We start from the raw sequence: 25,449 nt of genomic DNA, 5'->3' as shown, positions 1-25,449 counted from the left end.
AAAGCATGGGGACTTGGCGGCATTGGGTCAACCCGAGCTCTGAGAGCCGCAGAGCTGGGGGCCGGCAGGGAGGCGCGGGCAGGGTCTGAGCCTGCCCTTGGTGGCTCTGGACCTCAGGACCAACTGCACCCTGAAGAAAGGCAGTCATCGCCTTAGATGGGAGGAGCTCCAGGCTTCAAATTGAAAGAAGAAAACCTAAGCAGGCAAAATGAAAGTTTATTTAAAAAAGCAAGGAAGGATGAGGCGGCAGTGAGAAAGAACAGGAGTAGGCGTGGACTTGTTTTGTACTCACACAGCAGATGAGGGCTTCCGTTGGGCTGGAGACAGGAGTGCCACCGCAGGCCTTCAGGCCCTGGGCTTTGTCCTCTTTGAGTGACACTCATCTAGAGGGCACTCCTGACTCTTGCTTTTGATTTTTTGATACATTCTATAGCAACTGACTTCCTTTCTACTGGTGAAGAACAACCATTCCTTTTATAATTAGGAAACTCTTGGCATCCTCGTTATCTACTCTTCTTTTCAGAAAGATTAACTACTAGAGAAAAACATAATTTTTTTTCTTATGAAAATAGGTTTGGACCAACTTCAGGCTTTTAAAATCATGTCAGCATTCCTGCAGATCTGATACTATTGTGAGCTCATATGTCTTACCACTGAGAAGTCAGGGTGGAAAACACATCCTCTCTTTCAGATTCCCGGAATAACTTCAGAAGTTCTGGGTCCCCAGATAAGTGTGCAAGAATGCGCAATTCGATCTGTGAAAAGTCTGTTGGACAGAACTCTGCATTAATTCAGAATCTACCAACAATGTCCCTCATTGTTGCTACTCACCCCCAGGGCCCTTCAACCTCCCTCCCCACCGAGGACTCAAGGTCATCGTGCCCACCTCCCACCTGCCGCGGTCCTTTGGCCTGGGGTCTAAAAGCCCCAAGAGCTCTTCTGTGAGGCTGGTCGTGCCTCCAGGTGGGCTGTATTCATTTACCGGTTCACTGGAATGTCAGGATTTTAAAGGGCCTGCTGTGCACCAGGCTGTGTGCTTGGGAAACACTAGTGAACAAAACCAACAGTGACCCCTTCCCACGTAGAGCTTACACCGGAGGAGAGGGAGACAGCTGGAGTGAGTTATTTGGTGTGTTGAAAGGTGAGAAATGAAATGGAAGAGGTGGATCAAGAGAAGGAGGTTCCAGAGTGTGTGTAAGGAGGTTGCTGCTGTAAAGTGTTGTCAAGAAAGTGACCTTCGAGCAGAGGCACAAGGTGAGGAGGCAGCAGGACCACATCTGGGGAGGGGGTTCCACACAGGGCCTAAGGTGCAGCTGGCCAGCTGGTGGGGGACAGCAGAGGAACCAGCATGACTGCAGCAAGCGAGCACGGCAGAGCGCCATGGGTGATGGGGACAGGGCGAAGGGGGGCAGACTGAGTGGGACCAGCAGGGGAATGTGGAAAAGTGAAGAGACCCAGCAAGCAGAGCTGGTCTCGTCTCCTGCGCATAAGAAATCTTTGCTTCATATAAATATTTGCCTCAGGATTTATTTTGAAGAATGAGTTCTATAAGCACCTTTGGATTACTCAGCTTCTAAATATTTGAATTGTATGAAATGCATAATGTGGGCTCCAATGACCCAGTGTCTCTACCATGGCCTGCACATACCTGCTGCTAGGAAGGTGTGGCCTTCGGATGAAACAAACATGGTCCTCGGCGAGATGGTGAGGAGTTTGTCATCTTTACCTGAATCGTTAGTTCAGAGCAATTGGTGAATCTGGTCATGAGCTGATTCATAGCTATTCCTCATACAAAGTTATTTTAACATCATTCTAAAGTCAGAAGAGTCTAGATTTCTGATTTTTCTTAATATTTTTCATGTAACTTTAAAACATCATAAGACGGAAGAAGAATCAAGATGGCGGAGTAGGAGGACGTGCACTCACTCCCTCTTGCAAGAGCACCGGAATTACAACTAACTGCTGAACAACCATCCACAGAAAGACACTGGAACTCACCAAAAAAAACCATCCCACATCCAGAGACAAAGGAGAAGCTGCAATGAGATGGTAGGAGGGGTGCAATCACATTAAAATCAAATCCCATAAATGCTGGGTGGGTGACTCACAAGCTGGAGAACAGTTATCCTGCAGAAGTCCACCCACTAAAGTGAAGGTTCTGAGCCCCACATCAGGCTTCCTAACCTGGCGGTCCAGCAACAGGAGAAGGAATCCCCAGAGAATCAGACTTTGAAAGCCAGTGGGATTTGATTGCAGGACCTCCACAGGACTGGCGGAAATGGAGACTCCACTCTTGGAGGGCACACAAAAAAGTGTGCTGACCAGGACCCAGGGGGAAGGAGCATTGACCCCATAAGAGACTGAACCAGACCTACCTGCTGGTGCTGGAGGGTTGCCTGCAGAGGTGGGGGACAGCTGTGGCTTGCCGAGGAGACGGGGGCACTGGCAGCAGGGGTTCTGAGAAGTGCTCATTGGCGAGAGCCCTTCCAGAGTCCACCATTAGCTCCACCAAAGTGCCACTGAGCTCCACCCACCAAATCAGATTAAAGTTTTACTGAGCTCCCCCCACCCAGCCCAACCCACCATCAATCCCTCCCATCAGGAAGCACCCATGAGCCTCCTAGACAGCTTCCTCCACAAGAGGGCAGACAGCAGAATCAAGCAGTATCAGCACTATTTCATCTTGCGGAACTGAAAATCACAGCTACAGAAAGACAGAGAAAATGAAAAGGCAAAAGACTTTGTACCAGATGAAGGGACAAGATAAAACACCAGAAAAACAACTAAATGAAGAGGAGATAGACACTCTTCCGGAAAAAGAATTCAGGATAATGATGGTGAAGATGATCCAGGACTTTGAAAAAAGATTGGATGCAAAGATTGAAAAGTTGCAAGAAAAGTTTACCAAAGGCCTAGAAGAATTAAAGAACAAACAAACAGAGATATGTGACACAATAACTGAAATGAAAAATACACTGGAAGGAACCAATAGCAGATTATCTGAGGCAGAAGGACGAATAAGTGACCTGGAAGACAGAATGGTGATAATCACTGATGCAGAAAAGAATAAAGAAAAAAGAATGAAAAGAACTGAAGACAGCCTAAGAGACCTCTGGGACAATGTTAAATGCACCAACATTCGCATTATAGGGGTCCCAGAAGGAGACAAGAGAGAGAGAAAGGACCTGAGAAAATACTGGAAGAGATTCTAGTTGAAAACTTCCCTAACATGGGAAAGGAAATAGCTACCCGAGTGCAGGAAGCGCAGAGAGTCCAAGGCAGGATAAACCCAAGGAGAAACATGCCAAGACATATAGTAGTCAAATTGACAAAAATTAAAGACAGAGAAAAGTTATTAAAAGTAACAAGGGAAAAACGACAAATAACATACAAGGGAACTCCCATAAGGGTAACAGCTGATTTCTCAGCAGAAACCCTACAAGCCAGAAGGGAGTGGCATGATATATTTAAAGTGATGAAAGGGAAGAACCTACAACCAAGAATACTCTACCCAGCAAGGATCTCATTCAGATTCAATGGAGAAATCAAAAGCTTTACAGACAAGCAACAGCTCAGAGATTTCAGCACCACCAAACCAGCCCTACAACAAATGCTAAAGGAACTTCTCTTAGCGGGAAACAGAAGAGAAGAAAATGACCTACAAAAACAAATCCAAAACAATTAAGAAAATGGTAATAGGAACATACATATCGATAATCACCTTGAATGTAAATGGACTAAATGCACCAACCAAAAGACACAGACTGGCTGAATGGATACAAAAACAAGACGCATATATATGCTGTCTACAAGAGACCCACTTCAGACCTAGGGACACATACAGACTGAAAGTGAGGGGACGGAAAAAGATATTCCATGCAAATGGAAATCAAAAGAAAGCTGGAGTAGCAATACTCATATCAGATAAACTAGACTTTAAAATAAAAAATGTTACAAGAGACAAGAAAGGACACTACATAAAGATTGAGGGATCCATCCAAGAAGAAGAGATAACAATTATAAATATATATGCACCCAATATAGGAGCACCTCAATACATAAGGCAAATGCTAACAACTATGAAAGAGGAAATCGACAGTAACACAATCATAGTGGGGGACTTTAACACCCCACTTACACCAATGGACAGATCATCCAGACAGAAAATTAATAAGGAAACACAAGCTTTAAGTGACACAATAATTCAGCTGGATTTAATAGATATCTATAGGACACTACATCCAAAAACAGCAGATTACACATTCTTCTCAAGTGCACATGGGACATTCTCCAGGATAGATCACATTTTGGGTCATAAATCAAGCCTTGGTAAATTCAAGAAAATTGAAATTGTATCAAGCATCTTTTCTGACCACAATGCTATGAGATTAGAAATCAATTACAGGAAAAAAACTGTAAAAAACACAAACACATGGAGACTAAACAATATGCTACTAAATAACCAACAGATCACTGAAGAAATCAAAGAGGAAATCAAAAAATACCTAGAGACAAACGACAATGAAAACACAACGATCCAAAAGCTATGGGATGCAGCAAAGGCAGTTCTAAGAGGGAACTTTATAGCGATACAATCCTACCTCAAGAAACAAGAAACATCCCAAATAAACAATCTAACCTTACATCTAAAGAAACTAGAGGAAGAAGAGCAAACAAAACCCCAAGTTAGTAGATGGAGAGAAATCATAAAGATCAGAGCAGAAATAAATGAAATAGAGACAAAGAAAACAATAGCAAAAATCAATAAAACTAAAAGCTGGTTCTTTGAGAAGATAAATAAAATTGATAAACCTCTAGCAGGACTCATCAAGAAAAAGAGGGAGAGGACTCAAATCAATAAAATTAGAAATGAAACAGGAGAAGTTACAATGGACACTGCAGAAATAAAAAGCACCATAAGAGATTACTACAAGCAACTATATGCCAATAAAATGGACAACCTGGATGAAATGGACAGATTCTTAGAAAAGTATAACCTTCCAAGACTGAATCAGGAAGACATAGAAAATATGAACAGACCAATCACGAGTAATGAATTTGAAACTGTGATTAAAAATCTCCCAACAAACAAAAGTCCAGGACCAGATGGATTCACAGGTGAACTTTATCAAACATTTAGAGAAGAGCTAACACCCATCCTTCTCAAACTCTTCCAAAACATTGCAGAGGAAGGAACAATTCCAAACTCATTTTATGAAGCCACCATCACACTGATACCAAAACCAGACAAAGATACTACAAAAAAAGAAAACTACAGACCAATATCACTGATGAATTTAGATGCAAAAATCCTCAACAAAATACTAGCCAACAGAATCCAACAACACATTAAAAGGATCATTCACCATGATCAAGTGGGGTTTATCCCTGGAATGCAAGGATTCTTCAATATATGCAAATCAATCAATGTGATACACCACATTAACAAACTGAAGGATAAAAACCACATGATCCTCTCAACAGATGCAGAAAAAGCTTTTGACAAAATTCAATACCCATTTATGATAAAAACTCTCCAGAAGGTGGGCACAGAGGGAACCTACCTCAACATAATAAAGGCCATATATGACAAACCCACAGCAAACATCATTCTCAATGGTGAAACACTGGAAGCATTCCCTCTAAGATCAGGAACAAGATACGGATGTCCACTCTCGCCACTACTATTCAACATAGTTTTGGAAGTCCTTGACAGAGCAATCAGAGAAGAAACAGAAATCAAAGGAATCCAAATTGGAAAAGAAGAAGTCAAACTGTCACTGTTTGCAGATGACATGATACTATACATAGGAAATCCTAAAGATGCCGCCAGAAAACTACTCGACCTAATCAATGAATTTGGTAAAGTTGCAGGATACAAAATTAACACACAGAAATCTCTTGCATTTATGTACACCAACAATGAAAGATCAGAAAGAGAAATTAAGGAAACAATCCCATTCACCATTGCAACAAAAAGAATAAAATACCTAGGAGTAAACCTAACCAAGGAGGGAAAAGACCTGTACTCAGAAAACTATAAGACATGAATGAAAGAAATCAAAGACGACACAAACAGATGGAGGGACACACCATGTTCTTGGATTGGAAGAATCAACATTGTGAAAATGACTTTACTACCAAAAGCAATTTACAGATTCAATGCAATCCCCATCAAATTACCAATGGCATTTTTCACAGAACTAGAACAAGAAATTTTACGATTTGTATGGAAACGCAAAAGACTGTGAATAGCCAAAGCAATCTTGAGAAGGAAAGACGGAGTTGGTGGAATCAGGCTTCCTGACTTCAGGCTATACTACAAGTCTACAGTGATCAAGACAGTATGGTACTGGCACAAAAACAGAAATATAGATCAAGGGAACAGGATAGAAAGCCCAGAGATAAACTCTGGTCAACTAATCTATGACAAAGGAGCCAAGGATATACGATGGAGAAAAGGCAGCCTCTTCAATAAGTGGTGCTGGGAAAACTGGACAGCTACATGTAAAAGAATGAAATTAGAACACTTCCTAACACCATACACAAAAATAAACTCAAAATGGATTAAAGACCTAAATTTAAGGCCAGACACTATAAAACTCCTAGAGGAAAACATAGGAAGAACACTCTTCGACGTAAATAACAGCAAGATCTTTTTTGATCCACCCCCTAGACTAATGGAAATAAAAACAAAAATAAATAAGTGGGACCTGATGAAACTTCAAAGCTTCTGCACAGCAAAGGAAACTATAAGCAAGACGAAAAGACAACCCTCAGAATGGGAGAAAATATTTGCAAATGAATCAACAGACAAAGGATTAATCTCCAAAATATATAAACAGTTCATCCAGCTCAATATCAAAAAAACAAACAACCCAATCAAAAAATGGGCAGAAGACCTAAATAGGCATTTCTCCAAAGAAGACATACGGATGGCCAAGAAGCACATGGAAAGCTGCTCAACATCACTAATGATTAGAGAAATGCAAATCAAAACGACAATGAGGTATCACCTCACACTGGTGAGAATGGGCATCATCAGAAAACCTACAAACAGTAAATGCTGGAGAGGGTGTGGAGAAAAGGGAACCTTCCTGCACTGTTGGTGGAAATGTAAATTGACAAAGCCACTATGGAGAACAGTATGGAGGTTCCTTGCAAAACTAAAAATAGAACTACCATATGACCCAGCAATCCCACTCCTGGGCATATACCCAGGGAACACCATCATTCAAAAAGACACATGCACTCCAATGTTCATTGCAGCACTATTTACAATAGCCAGGACATGGAAGCAACCGAAATGTCCATCAATGGATGAATGGATAAAGAAGATGTGGTACATACATACAATGGAATATTACTCAGCTGTAAAAAGCAATGAAACTGGGACATTTTTAGAGACATGGATGGACCTAGAGACTGTCATACAGAGTGAAGTGAGTCAGAAAGAGAAAAACAAATATTGTATATTAACACATATATGTGGACTATAGAAAAATGGTACAAATCAACCGGTTTGCAAGGCAGAAACAGAGACACAGATGTAGAGAACAAACATATGGACACCAAAGGGGAAAGCGGGGAGGGTTGGGGGGGAATGAATTGGGAGACTGGGATACCAAATTGTACACTCTAAATATATGCAGTTTATTGTAAAAAATAAACAAATAAAAAGTTAAAAAAACAAACAAACATCATAAGACGACTGAAAGTAAACTGGATTTTCTGCTGTTAAAATTCTGTGTAGAATTCTTAATGAAATAAGAAAAGGTCAAACATTGCAGTAAGAGCCACCTAGAGACCCCCTGGCCTCACTGATAAGATCTCGCCTGGGGAAGCACAGTTTCTAAGACCTTCCCCCGAGTATACTTTAAAGGGCTGGAGGAGGCAAAGTTGCTGCTCACTTCCCGTGAGCTCTGCTCACGCACGACTTTCAAAAGGACTGCTCATCGCGCTTCGTTGTCTGGCCCTGACCTTCCAGAAGCAGCAGTTTCCAAAGCAAAAGGGGCAGGAGTTTACTGGGAATGGGCCACAGAGCCCTACTTTGCTCGGATCTGACCTTTTTCTTTTTTAGAAATGTAACCATCAGCATTACAGTGGAATAGCTTAAGAGAAAGAAGAGCGTTACTATGCTTTTATAAACATTTCCAGTAATTTTCAGACCTTAATAAAAGCCAGTTCTATTGTATGTCTGTCTGTTTTTTCTTTGTTGGGAAGTTGGTGGGGGAGAGATAGTAGGAGGGGAGCTACTTCCCTTGTATAATTATCTTCTATTTTAACTTATAAACTGCTAAAGGGGAGGTACCATATCACTTTAGCTATGTTTTATTTTTCAATGTATATTTAAATCCTGGTCATGCAAATACAAAGGAGAACTTCAGGAACGAAAAGCAGTTAGTTATATAGAAAAACAACTACAAACATTTCTAGGTTTTTAAAAAATGTTATCCAAGACTTTTGCAAAGTAGAAAGAAATGTGTTACCTTTAAAATTTTGAGGTTTAGTTATTTGAATTGGATTCTTGGAGATACCCTGGATATTCTGTGAATAATAAGAGGGAAATTGCTTTAGTTGAAATATCTTCTCTTAAATTAATCTGTAGCACTTGATGGTATTTAAAATGTGTCACATTTTATTAAATATTATCAAAATAACTGGGACTTCCCTGGTGGCACAGTGCTTAAGAATCTGCCTGCCAATGCAGGGGACATGGGTTTGATCCCTTGTCCAGGAAGATCCCACATGCCATAGAGCAACTAAGCCATAGAGCAACTGAAGCCCAAACGCCAAGAGCCTGTGCTCTGCAACAAGAGAAGCCAACACAGTGAGAAGCCCGCGCACCACAATGAAGAGTAGCCCCTGCTTGCCACAACTAGAGAATGCCCATGCAGCAATGAAGACCCAACGCAGCCAAAAAAACAAAAACAAAATGGAAAACAACCCCCCCCAAACCCAACAAACCAAACTAATGCTAATATATTATGCATAAGTGTATCAATACTTAGTACAACTAATACTGAAACATCATTTTGGTGGGTATACCACTAAGGATTATCAGCAATTACAAGAACAATTCTTTTTGACTCTGGTCTGTGTGACCCTTATCATATTATATACAGTAATTCTTTCATCAGCAGCTTGAATTATGAACTTAGTTACCTTTAAAATTCCTACATAATATGCTAATGTAGATTTCTGTGAAATTTGTATACCGTACTTTCCTTTAAAAGTGTATTTTAAGATGAGTATTTGGGTCTCTCCACTCTAACCAAGGCTACTGCTCTTGGCAGCTGGCACTGGCCTTGGTCTTAGTGCTTGCTAATTGTGCCAATTTTACATGATCCCTACCAAAGAATAAAAGAGGAGGAAATATTAATACTTCCTAACTCATTTTATGAAGCCGATAATATCCTAATAACAAAATCAGACAGGGACATTTCAGGAAAAGAAAACTACAGACCAACATCCCCATGAATATAGACATCAAAAATCCTTAACAAAATATTAGCGAATCAAATCCAGCAATAGGATAATCTGTCCCATTGTGGGGTTAATCCCCCAAATCCCAGCCTTGGCTGGTTCAACATTTGAAAATCTATCAATGTCATTCACCATATTAATAGATTAGAGGAGAAAAGTCACATAATTATCTCAATAGATGCAGAAAAAGCATTTGATAAAATTAAATATCCATTCATTACAAAACCTACTCTCAGCAAACTGGGAACACAAGAGAATCCTTTAACATGATAAGCAGAGCCTGTGACAAACCTAAAGCTAACAACATCCTTGATGGTGGGAGTTTCATTGTGTTCCCCTGAAAATCAGAAGCAGGCAAGGATGTTCACTCCCAACACTTCTATTCAACATAGTATAGGAGGTTCTAGCCAGCACAATAGGGAGGGAAAAAATAATGAAAAGCATACAGTACAATGGAAGAAGCAGAATGATCCTTATTCACTACGATGTGATTGTATATGTAGAAGACCCTATGGAAACTACAAAAAAGTTTTCCAGAACTAATAAATGAGTTAACCAAAGTATCACTATAAAGTCAATATGCAAAAATCAATTCTATGTCTACACAGTACCAATGAATAATTGAACACTGAAATTAAATAAAAAATGCCATTTATAATAGCACCCCAAAATATTTAGGTATAAATCTGTATGTTGAAAATTATAAAATCTTGATGAAAGAAATTTTAAAAACCCTAAATAAATGGAAAGATATACCATGTTCATGGATTAGGGTTTTCAACATTAATATGCCAATGACTCCCAAATTGATCTAGAAATTCAACACAATCCCAATCAAAATATGAGCAGGATTCTTCATAGCCATCAACAAGCTGAGTCTATAATTTATGCATCATAAACATAAATATAGGTTAGGGCCTTCCCTGGTGGTCCAGTGGCTAAGACGCCACACTCCCAGTGCAGGGAGCCCGGGTTCGATCCCTGGTCAGGGAACTAGATCCCACATGCCTCACCTAAAGATCCTACATGCTGCAACTAAGACCCGGCACAGCCAAATAAATAAACAAACAAACAAATAAATAAATATTTTTTAAACTAAATGTAAAACTCTAAAACTTTTAGAGAAAATCTTCGTAATCTTAGGTTAGATAAAGAGTTGTTAGATACACACCATCAGCACAGTCCATAAAAGAAAACAATGAAAAACTGGATTCCATCAAACTTTTTTTTTACAAAAAGTTGGATGTTGGAGTCAAAACATATGAAGAACTCTCAAAAAATTCAGCAATGAAGATACTTCCAGGATGGCAAAGTGAGGAGATTGCCAAGTCATTCTATGAGGTTTATCCTGATGCTAAAGCCAGATGCCAAATACAACATCCCCCATAAATAGCCACAAAGATGTTCAACAAATATTAGCAAATTGAATCTAGCAACATATAAAGAGGGTTATGTACCGCGACCAAGTGGGATTTATCTCAGAAATACAAGGTGGTTTTTATGTAGAATATTTACTATTTTGCATTTATTAGCAAATTTGTCTTAGCAGGACTTTGACTATATAAATCTTTGTATTTCAATTTTCCTTTTGCACCACTGTTAACATCTTACTGGATCCCTCTTTAATTAATGAATTGAATACATGTTTGACTTGTTAAAAAAAAAAGAAATACAAGGTTGGTTTAAAATCCAAAAATAATTAGTATAATACAACAGATTAGAGGACAAAAAAACACATCATCACCACAATAGAACATTAAAAGTATTTGACCAAATCCAACACTCATTCATATTAAGACATCTCAAGTAACTAGAAAAATAAGGGACTTTTCTCAAGTTATTAAAAGAACATTTACAAAATTTACACACTTTGAGCAACATCAGTGTCTATAGCTATATAAAACAGCATATAAAACAGAATGTGTTCTCTATCCAGCAGCACGTCAAATCAGGATCAGACCAGACGGTAACTAACAACCTACCAAGCTAGGAGCCCTCGGTAAGCACAGTGTGGTGTCAGGGTCACCTGGCAAACAAGCACATGATCCCTAAAATCATTCCCCTCCCACAGCACATAGAATATCAGTTTTAACGAAAGTCACTTTACCGACAGAAAGAGGGATAAACAAGTTTTCTATTTGTCCTGAGAAAGCAGAAATATGAAGTTGAAATTGATTATCTTCAGATGAATATGAAGGAAGCTTTTTAATAATTAAATGCCACTTTTTATGTTTTACAACGTAAGAATAAAATAACAGAAACTTCACTAAATATCTAACCTGTATAGCACACATTGTTAAATGTGTTCTATAATTTGAACATTTTAAGGAAAGTTAAAATATATATTTTGTCCTTTGACCATATGGAAGAATGCATTCTAGGAAGAGACTTGAAGGTTTTAGCTCTTTTTTTCCCTCCACCGTTGCTGACAGACATTAGCGCAATTCCCAGGCACTCCCTCTAATCTCAAATGGCATCTTCTTTTCTATTATCCCACAGTGGCCATTCTGCCCATGGTGACTGCTGAGGCATGAATAAAGCTTTGGCACCTGACTACGTAAGAGAACCTCAACCGTGAATGCTGTCTGGGTGTTTCTGACTGCGCTGAGCAGCTTGTGGGATCTCAGTTCCCCAACCAGGGATTGAACCGGGGCCACAGCAGGGAAAGCCCAGAATCCTAACCATTAAGCCACCAAGGAAATCCTGAACACTGTCTTTCACTGTCAAGTTGCAGGGAAAGAAGAGGAACAGTAGTTCCCATAAGCCAACCTTAAGCAAGCCAAATAAAAATGTCATGCACGCTGACTGGAGACTAGAGGAACGTACAATCACCGAATAAGAAAAAACAAATCACTTTCAATCAGAATTGCTTTTATGAAGTGTCCCAAATATGTCTAGAGATAACAGTTATTAAAATTAAATAAATCAGCTGTTAAAAATAGAACCAGAATATTTTGATGGAGAGCACCAAAAACATCTATGGAATTTTCTATTATGTTAAATTTTTAAAAAAATAAATATAACCTTTTTATTTTAGAAGAGTTCTACAGAAAAGTTAGGAAGACAGTGTAGGGAGTCCCCATATGCCCGTCACCCAGTTTCCCATTTTGCTAGCATCTTACGTTTCTAGGGTCTCTTTCACATAACTAAGAAACCAACATCAATACATTATTATTAATGAAACCCCATACTTTATTTGGATTTCACCAGTTTTCATCTGCTGTCCTTTTCCTGCTCCAAGACCCCATCCAGGACACCACATCACACTCAGTCATCATGTTTCCTTACGCTCCTCTTGACTGTGACAGATTCCCAGATTTTCTTGTTTTTTATGACCTGTTCTGAGGAGCACTGGTCAGGCAGACTACCCCTCAGCTGGGATCTGCTTGTGGTTTTTCTCATGGTTAGGCTGGGGTTATGGGTTTGGGGAGGAAGACCTCAGAGATAAAGTGCCCTTCTCACCCCATCACGTCAAGGGCATCTGCTGTCAACATGACCGATCATTGCTGATGTTGACCTTGATCTGAGGTGGTGTTTGCTAAATTCTCCACTGAAAAGCTACTTTTTTTATTTCCCCCTTTCTATGCTGTACTCTTTGAAATCAAGTTTCTGAGCACAGCCCTCGCTCAAGGGGTGGGAAGTGGTCACATGAAGTATTTTTCTGTGTACAATGAGAGAGACGACGTGAGGGGGTGGTGTTGTGAGAAAGCTTACCACCTGGGGAGAGCACTCACTGGCCAAACAGCAAACTGAAGTCCAGGCAACAGTGCCATTGGAGGGAGCGTTGATGTCCGTTGCAGTGGACACTGCAGTGTCTCTGTCCACACCAGTGGACACTGCTGGTGTGGACAGAGACACGTGAGCTCTGCAGCAGCAAAAGGTGGATTCCGGCCAGCAAGAGTCAGCATTAGGGGCTGCGAGTCAAGATGTGCAAATCCCTGACCAGGTAACCGTTTCCCACAGTGTTTATCACCCTCCACACCGTGACTCATTTAGCACATCCGTCTGTCCGTGCCCTCCAGCCCCCAGACTCCATGAGGGCACGGGCTTCGGTCCATTCAACGTGAGCTCTGTGAGCAGCCTGGCACACAGGATATGCTCGTGAGTGAGTGAGTGAGGAGCGGCAGGACATGAGGCTGGAGAAGGAGGCAGGGGGTTCAGACCTCACCCTGAGAGCCCTGGCAGCGGCTGAGGCTTGAAGGAGCATCAGGCTGGCATCTAATCAGCTAGACACGCAGGTCCTTGCCTGAGTGACCAGGGAGCTGAGACAGGGACCGTGACTTTGTTTTTTTGAGAGACCTGAGGGAGAGCTAAGTAAAGAGAGAGATGTGAGGGTCGTGAGCACGTACGCAGCAAGCTGCTGGTGAAAGAAGGGCACGCGCAGTGGGCTGAGAGGAGGGAGGAGCCCCAGGCTGCGTGAGAGCAGTAAGGAGGAGGGCGCTGGAGAAGGAAACAGGCCCCCAGCGGGGAAGAGAGGGAACAGACACGGGAGGACCATGCCAAGACGGGAGGACCACACCAGGACAGGAGGAAGGATGGAACTAGGCAGCAGCGCCTGGCCCACCAGCAGGGGGGCAGTGCAGGAGGAGCAGAGCAGAGCAGAGCAAAGCTCCTGCCAGGAAGAGCGTGGGCCTCCGCCAAGCAGGGCAGGGGGCTGGGCCCAGCGAGGCCAAGGGGCGGCCAGGCAGTGTGACTCCAAGAACAGGCTCCTCTCCCTGCCGGCTCTTTGGCTCTGATGGTCTGTTTAGCTGCAGGTTGCAACTGGTGCTTTAAAAGATGAAATTGAACAGAATAACAGAATAGCAGTGTGCGCTGCTCTCAGTGGCACTTGCTCCTAGTATCCTCTAGCTGCTAAGGTCCCTGCCGAAAGGAGATGCACGGAAAGTGCTGTGACGTGGTCCATGAACAAGGAGGGGACTGCTCATTTTATTCTAAATAGAGATAGGAAAGTAACACATCACTAAAATAACAAAGTATAGATGTTTAAAAATCTCATTTGGGTTTCAAATGGTGCAGATTTAGTAATAATTGTTTGACTTACAAAAATCTTGCTAATAAATATTTTGATAGATATTTAAGTGATATCACATGGGAGGGGTATTGATAAGCAAAGCTGAAAGGTTCACACACCAACAACGGAAACAGCATGATTAGAACTATTCCACATCAGCTACTTTAATGTTATGCAGGTGCTGGCAAACACAGGGCTTAAGCATCCTATCAGGAAGACCAGGCCTCTTCATTTGGTGGCACAGTCTGAGCCTGAAGACAAATTTCCCAAGACTCTTTACCAAATAACAACGGAAGAATGGCCAGCACAGTGGAAGAAGGCATAGAACATTTGCTGCTAGATTAAAAAGATACGTAGTAAATATACATTACCTTTTTTTAGTATATTCAAAGAGATATAGGTTAAACTTATCTAGTAGGTTTAAAATCTGTAACCCTTATTTCTGCTGATAGCATGAAAAATCTCATAATCTCGCCACTTGTTTTGGGCCTTGCAGCATGCTCTTTTCTTTTCTCCTTAGAAAATGGCACTTAGGCTTTCACCAGGGCCCTCCCCTCTTCACGCCAGCCAGCACAGCCTATCTTCTGACCACAGTAACTAGTTCCAGGATGGCCTGCAGCTATTTCAGACAGAGATGCAAGGAGATGCCTGCTGAGGGCGTCTGCAAAAGATGTTTCCTCCTCCTGTTAGATCAAACCTTGCCTGAAGCTAGCCCTTACGTGGACTTCTAAGCCAGGTATGCTGAGAAATACCCTAATTGTTTATATCAATGTAGTCTGATTTTTTTTTTGTCATTTGCAGCTGAATATGTGGACTAGAGGTATTTTAATCACCAGTTTAAACTCTCGGGGAAAAGCACTCAATCAGTGTAGGACCCACAGTCCTCAAAGCCTGTGGGAAGACATTCGGGAACCTTTTTGATGTGGGCCAAGCGATGGGATTCTTGAGCAGTGGAGGAGCTGAGGGTGCGGGGCGTGGAGACTAATATCACCCTGTTTGGTCCTGAGGGATGGCTGGTTAGCCAAAGACGGGTAAGATTCCTCAGAGGAGGAACAACCTAAGACAGGCACAGCCGCAGAGGGGCCAACAGGGGTGGTGCATAGAACCTTCCTTATATCACCGTGTTTGGCCCTGGAGGATGACTGGTTAGCCAGAGACGGGTAAGATTCCTCAAGGGAGGAACAACCTAAGACAGGCACAGTCGCAGAGGGGCCAACACGGGTGGGGCACAGACCCTTAATCCTTTAGAGAGAGGTCTCCTGCCCCCAGGGCTGTTTTGCTCTCCACCCCCAGCTCAAATCCACACCTGCTCAACTCAGACCCAGGAAGTAAACAAAGATAATTGCCTCAGTCATGTGAGGCCTTTGATTGTTTATGAGTGTAACCTGAGAATGTTAGCCCACGAACTCAATAAAAGCAGCCTGGGATGAGTCAGCGGGGCTCTTGATCCGAGAGGTCTTGAGCCCCCCGGTCCCACTTTTCTCTTCAGTCTGTGTCTGTGTCTTCTTCAAGCTTGCGGCACCCGTCACTCGCCTCGAGTCGCCGAGCTGGTCTCGGCAAAAGCCCAGCCCTTCTCCCCTCTCAGTCATGCTCCTCTCACCCCACGTGATGTCTGAGGGGAGGGGCCTACAAACCCACAGCATCCGGAAGGGGTGGGTCCTACGTCACCAGCGTGGGGCCACCTGCCCTCGCCACTTCTGCTGGTGAGGCCTATCATCACCCATGGCCGGCATCTGACAGCCCCTCCTCTGCTGACCTGGCCTTGGCCTTGGCTTTGCTGAACGCTACTGATCTGCTGAAACTCAGATGCCTCCTCGTATGGATTTGGCCTTGGGCTGTCCACCTCACAGCCCCGCTCTGTGGTCCAGTCAGACCTACACAAACGTGGTCCTGCATTTCCACACCAGAGGACCACAGTGCCAAGGGACCATGGGAGCTTTCCAGTTCTCACTCATGCCCCTTGGGGCCCATGGAGACTTGGCCGGAGAGAGCCATTTCAGGCTCCCTGCCCAACGCCCATGCCCTGTCTTGGCTTGGAATTCCCGGGCTTCTGGGTTAGAAGCCAAGCCTCATCCCTGTGGGTTACAGCCTGTGAGGGTCTATCCCCTCCTCTGGGCTTCTCCCCCAGGAGGCCAGGCCAGAGCTCCCTTGGAGGTACTCACTGGTGCTGGTCTCCTCAGCTTTTCCTCCAAGCTCACAGGGAGTTTTCATGCCTCCATGTGAAGTGGACTTGCCCGTATAGTATATCTTGCATACCTTACATAATAAACACTGAAAATACAAGTCTCTGAGTCTTGATATTTAAAGGGAAGCTTACGAAATTAAAAAAAAAAAAAGCCCAACACTCTCTGATCTTCACTTCTGATACTTCCTTGTTTCTGCTGTGCTCTCACACAAGTTCCACGCTGAAAGCCAGAGCTGAACCCAATGCAGCCAATAAATAAATTAATCAATTAATTAAAAAAATAGCTGCTTCATTGAAAAAGTCAGTAATATTGACAAAACTCTAGCTAGACTGACAAAGAAAAAAGAGAGAAGACACACATTACCAATGTCAGGAGTGAAGTAGGGAAACATCACTACAGACCCAGCAGACATCAAGAGGATGAGGAAACGCTAATCAACGATTACACACACGTCCGTTTCACAACTCAGACAAAATGGGCCGATTTCTCAAGTACAAACAATCAAAATTCACCCAATAGGAAACATAGTATCAATAAGCCTATAAATAGTAAGGAAACTGAACTCATAATTTTAGAACTCTCCAAAAATAAATTTTCAAGCCCAGAGGATTTTATTAACACATTCTACCACATACGTAAAGAATTAACACAATTCCACACAGTATCTTCCGGAAAATGCAAGAGGAAGGAACACGTCCCATTTCATGAAACTAGTATTATTCTGATATCAAACCAGATAAAAACAGATGAATATCTCTCATGAAAAAAGACACAAAAATCCTTTAAAAATACTAGCACATAAAATTCAGCATATATTTAAAAAATATGAATCAGCCATTGCACTCCTAGACACTCATCCCAGAGAAATGAAGACTTAAGTTCACACAAAAATCTGTACATCAATGTTTGTGGCAGTTTTATTTATAATAGCCAAAACCTGGAAAAACCCAGATGTCTTAGAAACTAAACTGCCGCTCACAGCTAGAGGAGGACACTTGGGGATCTAGGGTGGAAAAGTATCTAACAGAGGTAACGAGAGCAAAGGCTCGAGGGTAGGGGCAGCACGAGGGGTCCAGGAATCATAAATCATGTGCAAGTCATAACCACAGCATGACAAATCTTAATGTGGCTCCAAGTCAGATACCAAAAAGCTAGTGCAAACATGCTAATAAAATACTGGACATACATTTAGAAAAATAAAGAAAACGATCGGGAAAAATGACTCACAAAGGAACTAATGCAAAAATCCAGCTAAATAATGGCTGGATTTTAACATTTCCAATCAATACATTTTAAAAACTGTAACGTTAAAAAAAATTTTTTAAAACACTAACCTAGAAGAAGAATGAGGACTCTGGATACTAGAGAATGCATAACAATACAATGTGAAAGGTTGGGTATTTTGAATTACAAAATGTTGATGAATGCTGAGCCAGTACCACAAATGGCACTGCAGTGAAATGAAGGCATTGACAAAAACTGGCCTTGTGGACGCGGAAACACTAGAAGGGACATCTAAAGCCACGCCTGATAAGGAGGTATTCGGTGATGAAGAGATGGTAAGAATGTGGCTCCTGGCAGGTGCAATAGGAACAAAGGTGCTCGGCCCCTTCCCAGGAGAAGGTCTTGTACAAACACGATAGTCATGAGAGGGACGCACGAAACAGAGACTGACAGGTGTGACCCCTGAAGGATCGGAGTCAGGGCAAGAGGGGAATCTACACGAACAGGAGACTCACGACCCACTCCGGCCTGGGATGCAGACGGGTCGTCCAGCTCGGGGAATGGTTTGGCCCCCACTGTCAGCACGCTGTCACCTTGATGTCGTCCTGAGCCAGGTGGCCCGGAGGCGCTGGGAGACGACGTGAGACTGGATCACCGTCCACTTTCTCTTTCAATAAAAACCTGGTATTTGGCATGTGCCAGGTCCAGAGCCAGGCCTGGAAATATGTCAGGGGAACAGGTGGGAAAGGTCCCTGTCCTCAGGGAATTTACAGTCTGGTGAGGTACACAGAAGTAAACAGTTTAGGCAGTTAAAACACAACGTAATAAGCATCACGAATGGGGAGTTCAGGGTCTACTTTGGAGGGACCTGAGACGATGTTCTGATAAAGCAAATACTGATTAATGAACTATCCGAGGTGAAGAGGACATCAAGAATGCAGGGTGGGGCTTCCTAGGTGGCGCAGTGGTTAAGAATCTGCCTGCCAATGCAAGGGACACAGGTTCGATCCCTGCTCCAGGAAGATCCCACATCCCATGGAGCAACTAAGCCCGTGTGCCAAAAAAAAAAAAAAAAAAAGAATGCAGGGTTTTAGGATTAAAAATTATTGGATGGGAGCTTCTACTTTCACCTGGGAAGTATACAGTTGAAAAGAAAGTGCTCCCACCCTAATAATGAGGAAAGGACAGATAACGTATAAAATCATCACCTTCTTGAGCCCAGCAGAGAGTTGAGGACCCAGCAGTGAACGGCTGAGTGCATGCACGTGAGGAAGCTCCCAAAGGCTGGGAAAAGCACCCAAGGGGGTTAGAAACTGTGCACAACACTCACACAGGGCCACGAGTGGATTCTGTTCCCACCAGCTATTCATTAAAAATACATTTATTTATTTATTTATTTATTTATTTATTTATTTATTTATTTTTATTTTGGCTGTGCCAGGTCTTAATTGCAGCACATGGTATCTTCGTTGCTGGCATGCAGGATCTTTAGTTGCAGTATGTGCACTTCTTAGTTGTAGCCTGTGAATTCTTAGTTGCGGCATGCATGTGGGATCTGGTTCTCTGACCAGGGATCAAACCTGAGCCCCCTGCATTGGGAGCTCAGAGTCTTACCCACTGGACCAGCAGGGAAGTCCCCCACCAGCCATCCTTGGAAAACTCATAATCCACGGACAATAGGTAAAATAGTCAGAAGGTCTTTCCTCAGGGGTGAATTCATCAACAGCAGACCCACACTATAATTAGTTTTATAAGAAGAACTTCTCTGGACCTGCTAACAGATCATAAAACCAAGACCAGAAAGGAACAAACTGTTTCCAAGTAACTTACCCCAGCGCAAAGCTCAGGAATATTTACAGGGATGCAAAAAGGTCCATCACCCGACAATGTAAATCCACAATGTCTGGTATCCAAACAAAGATGACCATGCATACAAAGCAGCAGGAAAATGGAGTCATAATTAGAATAACCATGTACTGAAACTAGCCTACAATGGACACAGATGTTGAAATTACAGACAAGGACAGTAAAACAGTCATTACAGCTGTATCAAATATATTAAAAATGAAATAGAGACAGGGATGGTGTAAAAAAGATCAGAAGTAAACTTCTAGAAATGAAAACCATAACATATAACATGGAAAAGATACTCAATGGGATTAACAACAGATTTGACATGACAAAAGAAAAGATTAGTGAACTACAGGATATAATAACAGAAACTATACAAATTGAAACAGGAAAAAAATCCAAGGAAAAGAAGAAAAATGAGTTTTAGTTAGCTAGGGGACAAATACAAGTGACCTACTGTACATAATTATAAGTGGAGTTCCCAAAGGAGAGGAGAGAGGAGAAACATAAAAAGTATGTGAATAAATAATTGCCAATAATTTTCCAAATTTGATTAAAACTATAAACAGATCCAAGAAACTCAAACATAGAAACATGAAAAAATTACACCAAGGAACATCATAATCAAATTTCTCAAAAGTAGTGATTAAGAGAAAATCTCAAAAACAGCCAGAAAAAAAAGACAAATTACAGATGGAAAAACAAAGAAAATGATGACAGTACATTTCTTAGCAGAAACAATGAGAGAAGAGAGTGAAGTAACACCTTCAAAGTATTGAAAGAAAAAACTTTCAACTGAGAATTTTATACCTCACAAAAATCACTTTTAAAAACGAAAGTGAAATAAAGATATTTTCAGGCCTACAAAAGCTAAAAGAATTCATCAACAGCAGACCCACACTATAAGAAATGTTAAAGGATATCCTTTAGGCAGAAGGAAAACAATACCAAGTAGAAATCTGGATGTACACAAGGAAACACGGAGCACTGAAAATATACATGGGCAAATAGTCAAGATTTTCTTTTTATTTTTTAAACCTACTTAAAAGATATGGACTGTTTAAGCAAAAATAAAACATATTTTGGAATTTATGACTTATGTATAAAGTAAAATAAAAGACAATCATAGCATAAAGGCCAGAAAGAGAAATGGGACTCTATTTGTGTAAGGTTCTTTTTTTTTTTTTAAGATCTTTATTGGAATATAATTGATTTACAAGGGTTCTTATACTATATGTGGAATGATACAACTAATTGAAGACAGACTGTGATAAGTTAAAGTTGTAGCCTGTAAATCCTAAATTAACCACTAAAATAACAAAACAAAGAGTTATAGCTAACATATCAAAAAAGACAAAAGAGTCATTAAAAACCTCAATCCATAAGAAGGCAGAAAACGAGGAAAAGGGGGACGAAGAACAACTGGGAGATAATAGACAAGGTAAATGGCAGGACAACAGACTTGAATCTAATCCTGTGCACAATCACATTAAATATAAATGGGCTGAACATTCCAATTAAAAGGCAGATATTATCAAAATGGATAAAAAGCAAGACCAGCTACATACTTCCTACAATAAATGCACTTTATACACAATGAGATAAATAGTTTAAAAGTAAAAGGATGAAAAAAGAAGTGAAAGGAAGGAAAATGCCCTGCTAGCTCTAATCCAATATCCAGATTAAAAACTCTCAGCAAACTGTTATTTGAAGGGAACTTCCTTAAGCTGGTTGAGGGTACTTAACGTAAAACCTAAAACTAACCGCGTTCTTACAGATAAAACAGTGTGTCCCCCTAGAGATCTGGAATAGACAAGGTGTCTGCTCTCACCACTTCTATTCAGCATGGTACAGAGTGCTCTGGTCAGTGCAATCAGACAAGAAAAATAAAGAAGAAGAATCTATATTAGGAAGAAAGAAATAAAACTTTATTCACATATGACACAATCACCTATACAGAAAATCAGATGGAATCTGCAAAAAAAGGTTACTAGAACTAAGGTTTCAGGATGCAAAATCAAAATACAAAAGTCCATCGTATTTCTACATACTAGCAATAAACAATTTGAAATTGAAATAAAACAATTTACAATACTATCAAAAATATGAAACACTTAGAGATAAATCTGACAAAATATTAAAAATAACCTATACTCTAAAGACTATAAAATCTTGCTGAGAGAAATGAAAGAAGATCCAAGTAAATGAAGAGATATACCCTTTTCAAGACATGGAAGACTAAATATTGCGAAGGTGTCAATCTCCCTAAATTGAGTTCTAGATTCAATGTAATCCCAATGTAAAACTCAGTATACCTTTTTGTAGAAATTGACAAATTGACTGTAAAATTCATGTGGAAACACAAAGGACCCAGAATAACCAAATTATTTTTTTTAAAAAGAACAATGAAAAAAAATAATAATAAAATAAAATAAAAAAAGAAAAAAAAATAAAAAGAACAATGTTGGAGAAGTTACACACCCCAGTTTAAAAACATACTAGAAAGCTACAATAATCAAGACATTGTATTGCTGATATGGTAGATACATAGATCAATTGGACAGAACTGAGGGTAAAGAAATAAACCCTTACATTTATGGTGAACTCATGTTTGACAAAGGTGTTAAGGCATTTAAATGAGGGGGAAAGGATGATCTTTTCAACAAATGGTGCTGGGACAACTGGATGTCCATTCACAGAAAGAGGAATTTAGACACTTGCTTCACACTATATATGAGGGTGAGTCAAAAATTATCCACACTCTGGCTGCAGAATTTATTTTAATTAACTTTTATTTTTTATTTTATTTTTTAAATACATTTTTATTTATTTGTTTATTTATTATTGGCTGTGTTGGGTCTTCATTGCTCCGTGGGCTTTCTCTAGTTGTGGTGAGTGGGGGCTACTCTTCGTTGTGGTGTGTGGCCTTCTTATTGTGGTGGCTTCTCTTGTTGCAGAGCATGGGCTCTAGGCGCTCTGGCTTCAATAGTTGCAGCATGTGGGCTCAGTAGTTGTGGCTCGAGGGCCCTAGAGCGCAAGCTCAGTGGTTGTGGTGCACGGCCTTAGTTGCTCCACGGCATGTGGGATCTTCCCAGACCAGGGCTCGAACTCATGTCCCCTGCACTGGCAGGCAGATTCTTAACCACTGAGCCACCAGGGAAGTCTCTTAATTAACTTTTAAGAAAGACAAGTACATCATTTTTTGACATAATCTCCTTGCTTTTCAATACGCTCTGTCCATCTGTCAACAAGCTTTCATATTCCCTCATTAAGAAATGTTTTAGGCAGAGCTGTGAGGCATGAATGCACCACCGTCTTCTCTTATTCTTCAGAAGTGAATCTTTGTCCTCGTAGGGCTGCTTTCTAGGGACCAAACAGGTGAAAGTCTGATGGAGCAAGATCAGGACTGTAGGGAGGATGCTTTAACACCTCAAAACGAAGTTTTTCCAGAGCATCGACAGTGTGGGGAGAAGTGTGTGGATGTGCATTGTCATGCAAGATCACAACGCCCTTGGGTAGCAGTCCTCTGCATTTAATCCGAAGTTTAGGCTTCAGCTCTTCAATAGGCATCTCACTGTAATGAGCACTGTTGCTTGTTGAATGTTTTTCCTGATAATGTTCCAATACTGGCCCTTGAGAATCTCAGAAAACTGTAAGCATCAATTTTCCAGCTGATGGTTGACTTCTGAATTTTTTCTTTGTTGGCAATTGAGGATGTTTCCATTCCATACTCTGCCATTTACTCTCAGGCTCGTAGATGAATCCATGTCTTGTCACCAGTAATGATTCTCTTTAAGAAATTTTCACCTTCCTTAGAGCATCGGTCCAAATTTTGTTTGCAGATATCCAAACGCTTCTGTTTATGCTCTTCTGTGAGTTGTTTCGGTACCCATCTCACACAAACTTTTCGAAACCTAAGTCTGCCGTGGATTACTTCGTTTTGAGATATTAAAGCATCCTCCCTATAGTCCTGATCTTGCTCCATCAGACTTTCACCTGTTTAGTCCCCTGAAAGCAGCCCTACAAGGACGAAGATTCACTTCTGATGAAGAAGTGAAGACAGCGGTGCATTTGTGGCTCGCAGCTCAGCCTAAATCAATTTTTTAATGAGGGAAAATGAAAGCTTGTTGACAGATGGACAAAGTGTATTGAAAAGCAAGGAGATTATGTTGAAAAATGATGTATTTGTCTTTTGTAAAAGTTAATTAAAGTAAATTCTACAGCTGGAGTGCAGATAATTTTTGACTCACCCTCATACAAAAATCAATTAAAATGGAACACAGATCTAAATGTTAAACAAAAACTATAAAACTTCTAGAAGGAAATGGGATAAAACGTTTGTGATCTTGGTTTAGGCAAAGATTTCAGATACAATATCAAAAGCATAATCCTTATAAGAACACATTGATAAATCAGAATTTGTTACAATTTAAAACTTTCTGCTCTTTAAAATACTACGTTAAAACAATAAAAAGACAAATAACAGACTGGAAGAAAATATTTGCAGAGTATATATCTGAGAAAGGATTTGTATCTAGAATATATAAAGAACTCTCAAAACTCAATGATAAGAAAAAAATCCCTAAAAAATGTACAGAAGAGTTGACTAGATGCTCCATTAAACAAGAAAAATGGATGGCAAATAAGTACATGGAAAGATGCTTAACATCACTAGTCAACAGGGCAATGCAATTAAAACCACAACAAGATACCACTACACAGCTCTTAGAACAGCTAAAATTAAAAAGACTGACCAGAGACTTCCCTGGTGGTCCAGTGGGTAAGACTCCGTGCTGTCAATGCAGGGGGCTCGGGTTCAATCCCTCATGGGGGAACTAAATTCCGCAAGCATGCCACAACTAACAGTCTGCATGCTGCAACTAAGAGCCCGCATGTCACAACTAAGAAGCCCACATGCCAGCAACAAGATTCCACATGCTGCAACTAAGATCTGGCACAGCCAAAATAAATAAGTATTTTTTTAAAAAGAAATAAAAGAATGACCATACCAAGTGCTAATGGGGATTTGAAGCAGGTGGAACTCTCACACATGCTGGTGGGAACAGCAAATGGTACAACCACTTTGGAAAACATTTTGGCAGTTTCTTAAAAATGGAAACATATACCTACTATTTGACCCAGTTGTTCCACTCCTTGGTATTTACCTGAGAGAAAAGAAACTATATGTCCATATAAGGGCCGGGCATGATTGTGCATAGTAATAACTCAAACTGGAAGATATCTTAAAACTGGAATTAACCCAAATATTGATCAACAGGTGAATTTTAACAAAGTGTGTATACAGGTTTGATGGGAGACTGCTCAGCAATGGAAAGGAATGAAGTGTTGAGCCAGAGAACATCTGGTTGAATCTTAAAGTAATGCTGAGCGAAAGAAACCAGACAAACAAGAGTACATGCCACGCGATTCCATTTACGCAAATTTCCAGAAAATGCAAACCAGTGTCTAGTGATGGAAGCAAGTCAGCAGTTGTGTGAGGTTGCGGCTGAAGGCTGGGATTAGGGAGGGAAAGGTTACCAAGGGGCACAAGGGTGCTTTCTGAGGTGATAGATATGTTCACTATTTTGATGGTGGTAATGGTTTCATGGTTGTACACGTAAGTCAAGCCTTACCAAACTGTTCGCAGTATGTGAAGTTTATTGTATGTCAATTATACCTCAATAAAGCTGT

The 25,449-nt window shown here is 41.0% G+C and overlaps 1 protein-coding gene across 1 annotated transcript in view; it reads right to left on the bottom strand.

The window, feature by feature from the left end:
• The window catches only part of POLN (DNA polymerase nu), a 169,196-nt gene that overhangs the window by 60,578 nt on the left and 83,169 nt on the right, over nucleotides 1-25,449 (bottom strand). Inside the window, exons 17-19 of the mRNA XM_057704662.1 lie at nucleotides 8,490-8,547; nucleotides 1,649-1,726; nucleotides 652-766 (exon numbers count right to left, since the gene is read on the bottom strand). Of these exons, the coding sequence (XP_057560645.1) occupies nucleotides 652-766; nucleotides 1,649-1,726; nucleotides 8,490-8,547 (251 nt within the window). The remainder of the gene's footprint in view (nucleotides 1-651; nucleotides 767-1,648; nucleotides 1,727-8,489; nucleotides 8,548-25,449) is intronic.

Source organism: Hippopotamus amphibius, chromosome 13, assembly GCF_030028045.1.
Source record: "Hippopotamus amphibius kiboko isolate mHipAmp2 chromosome 13, mHipAmp2.hap2, whole genome shotgun sequence".
Lineage (NCBI taxonomy): Eukaryota > Metazoa > Chordata > Mammalia > Artiodactyla > Hippopotamidae > Hippopotamus > Hippopotamus amphibius.
The sequence above is the reverse complement of the archived record's forward strand: the minus strand, read 5'-3'. Positions and strand labels throughout refer to the sequence as shown.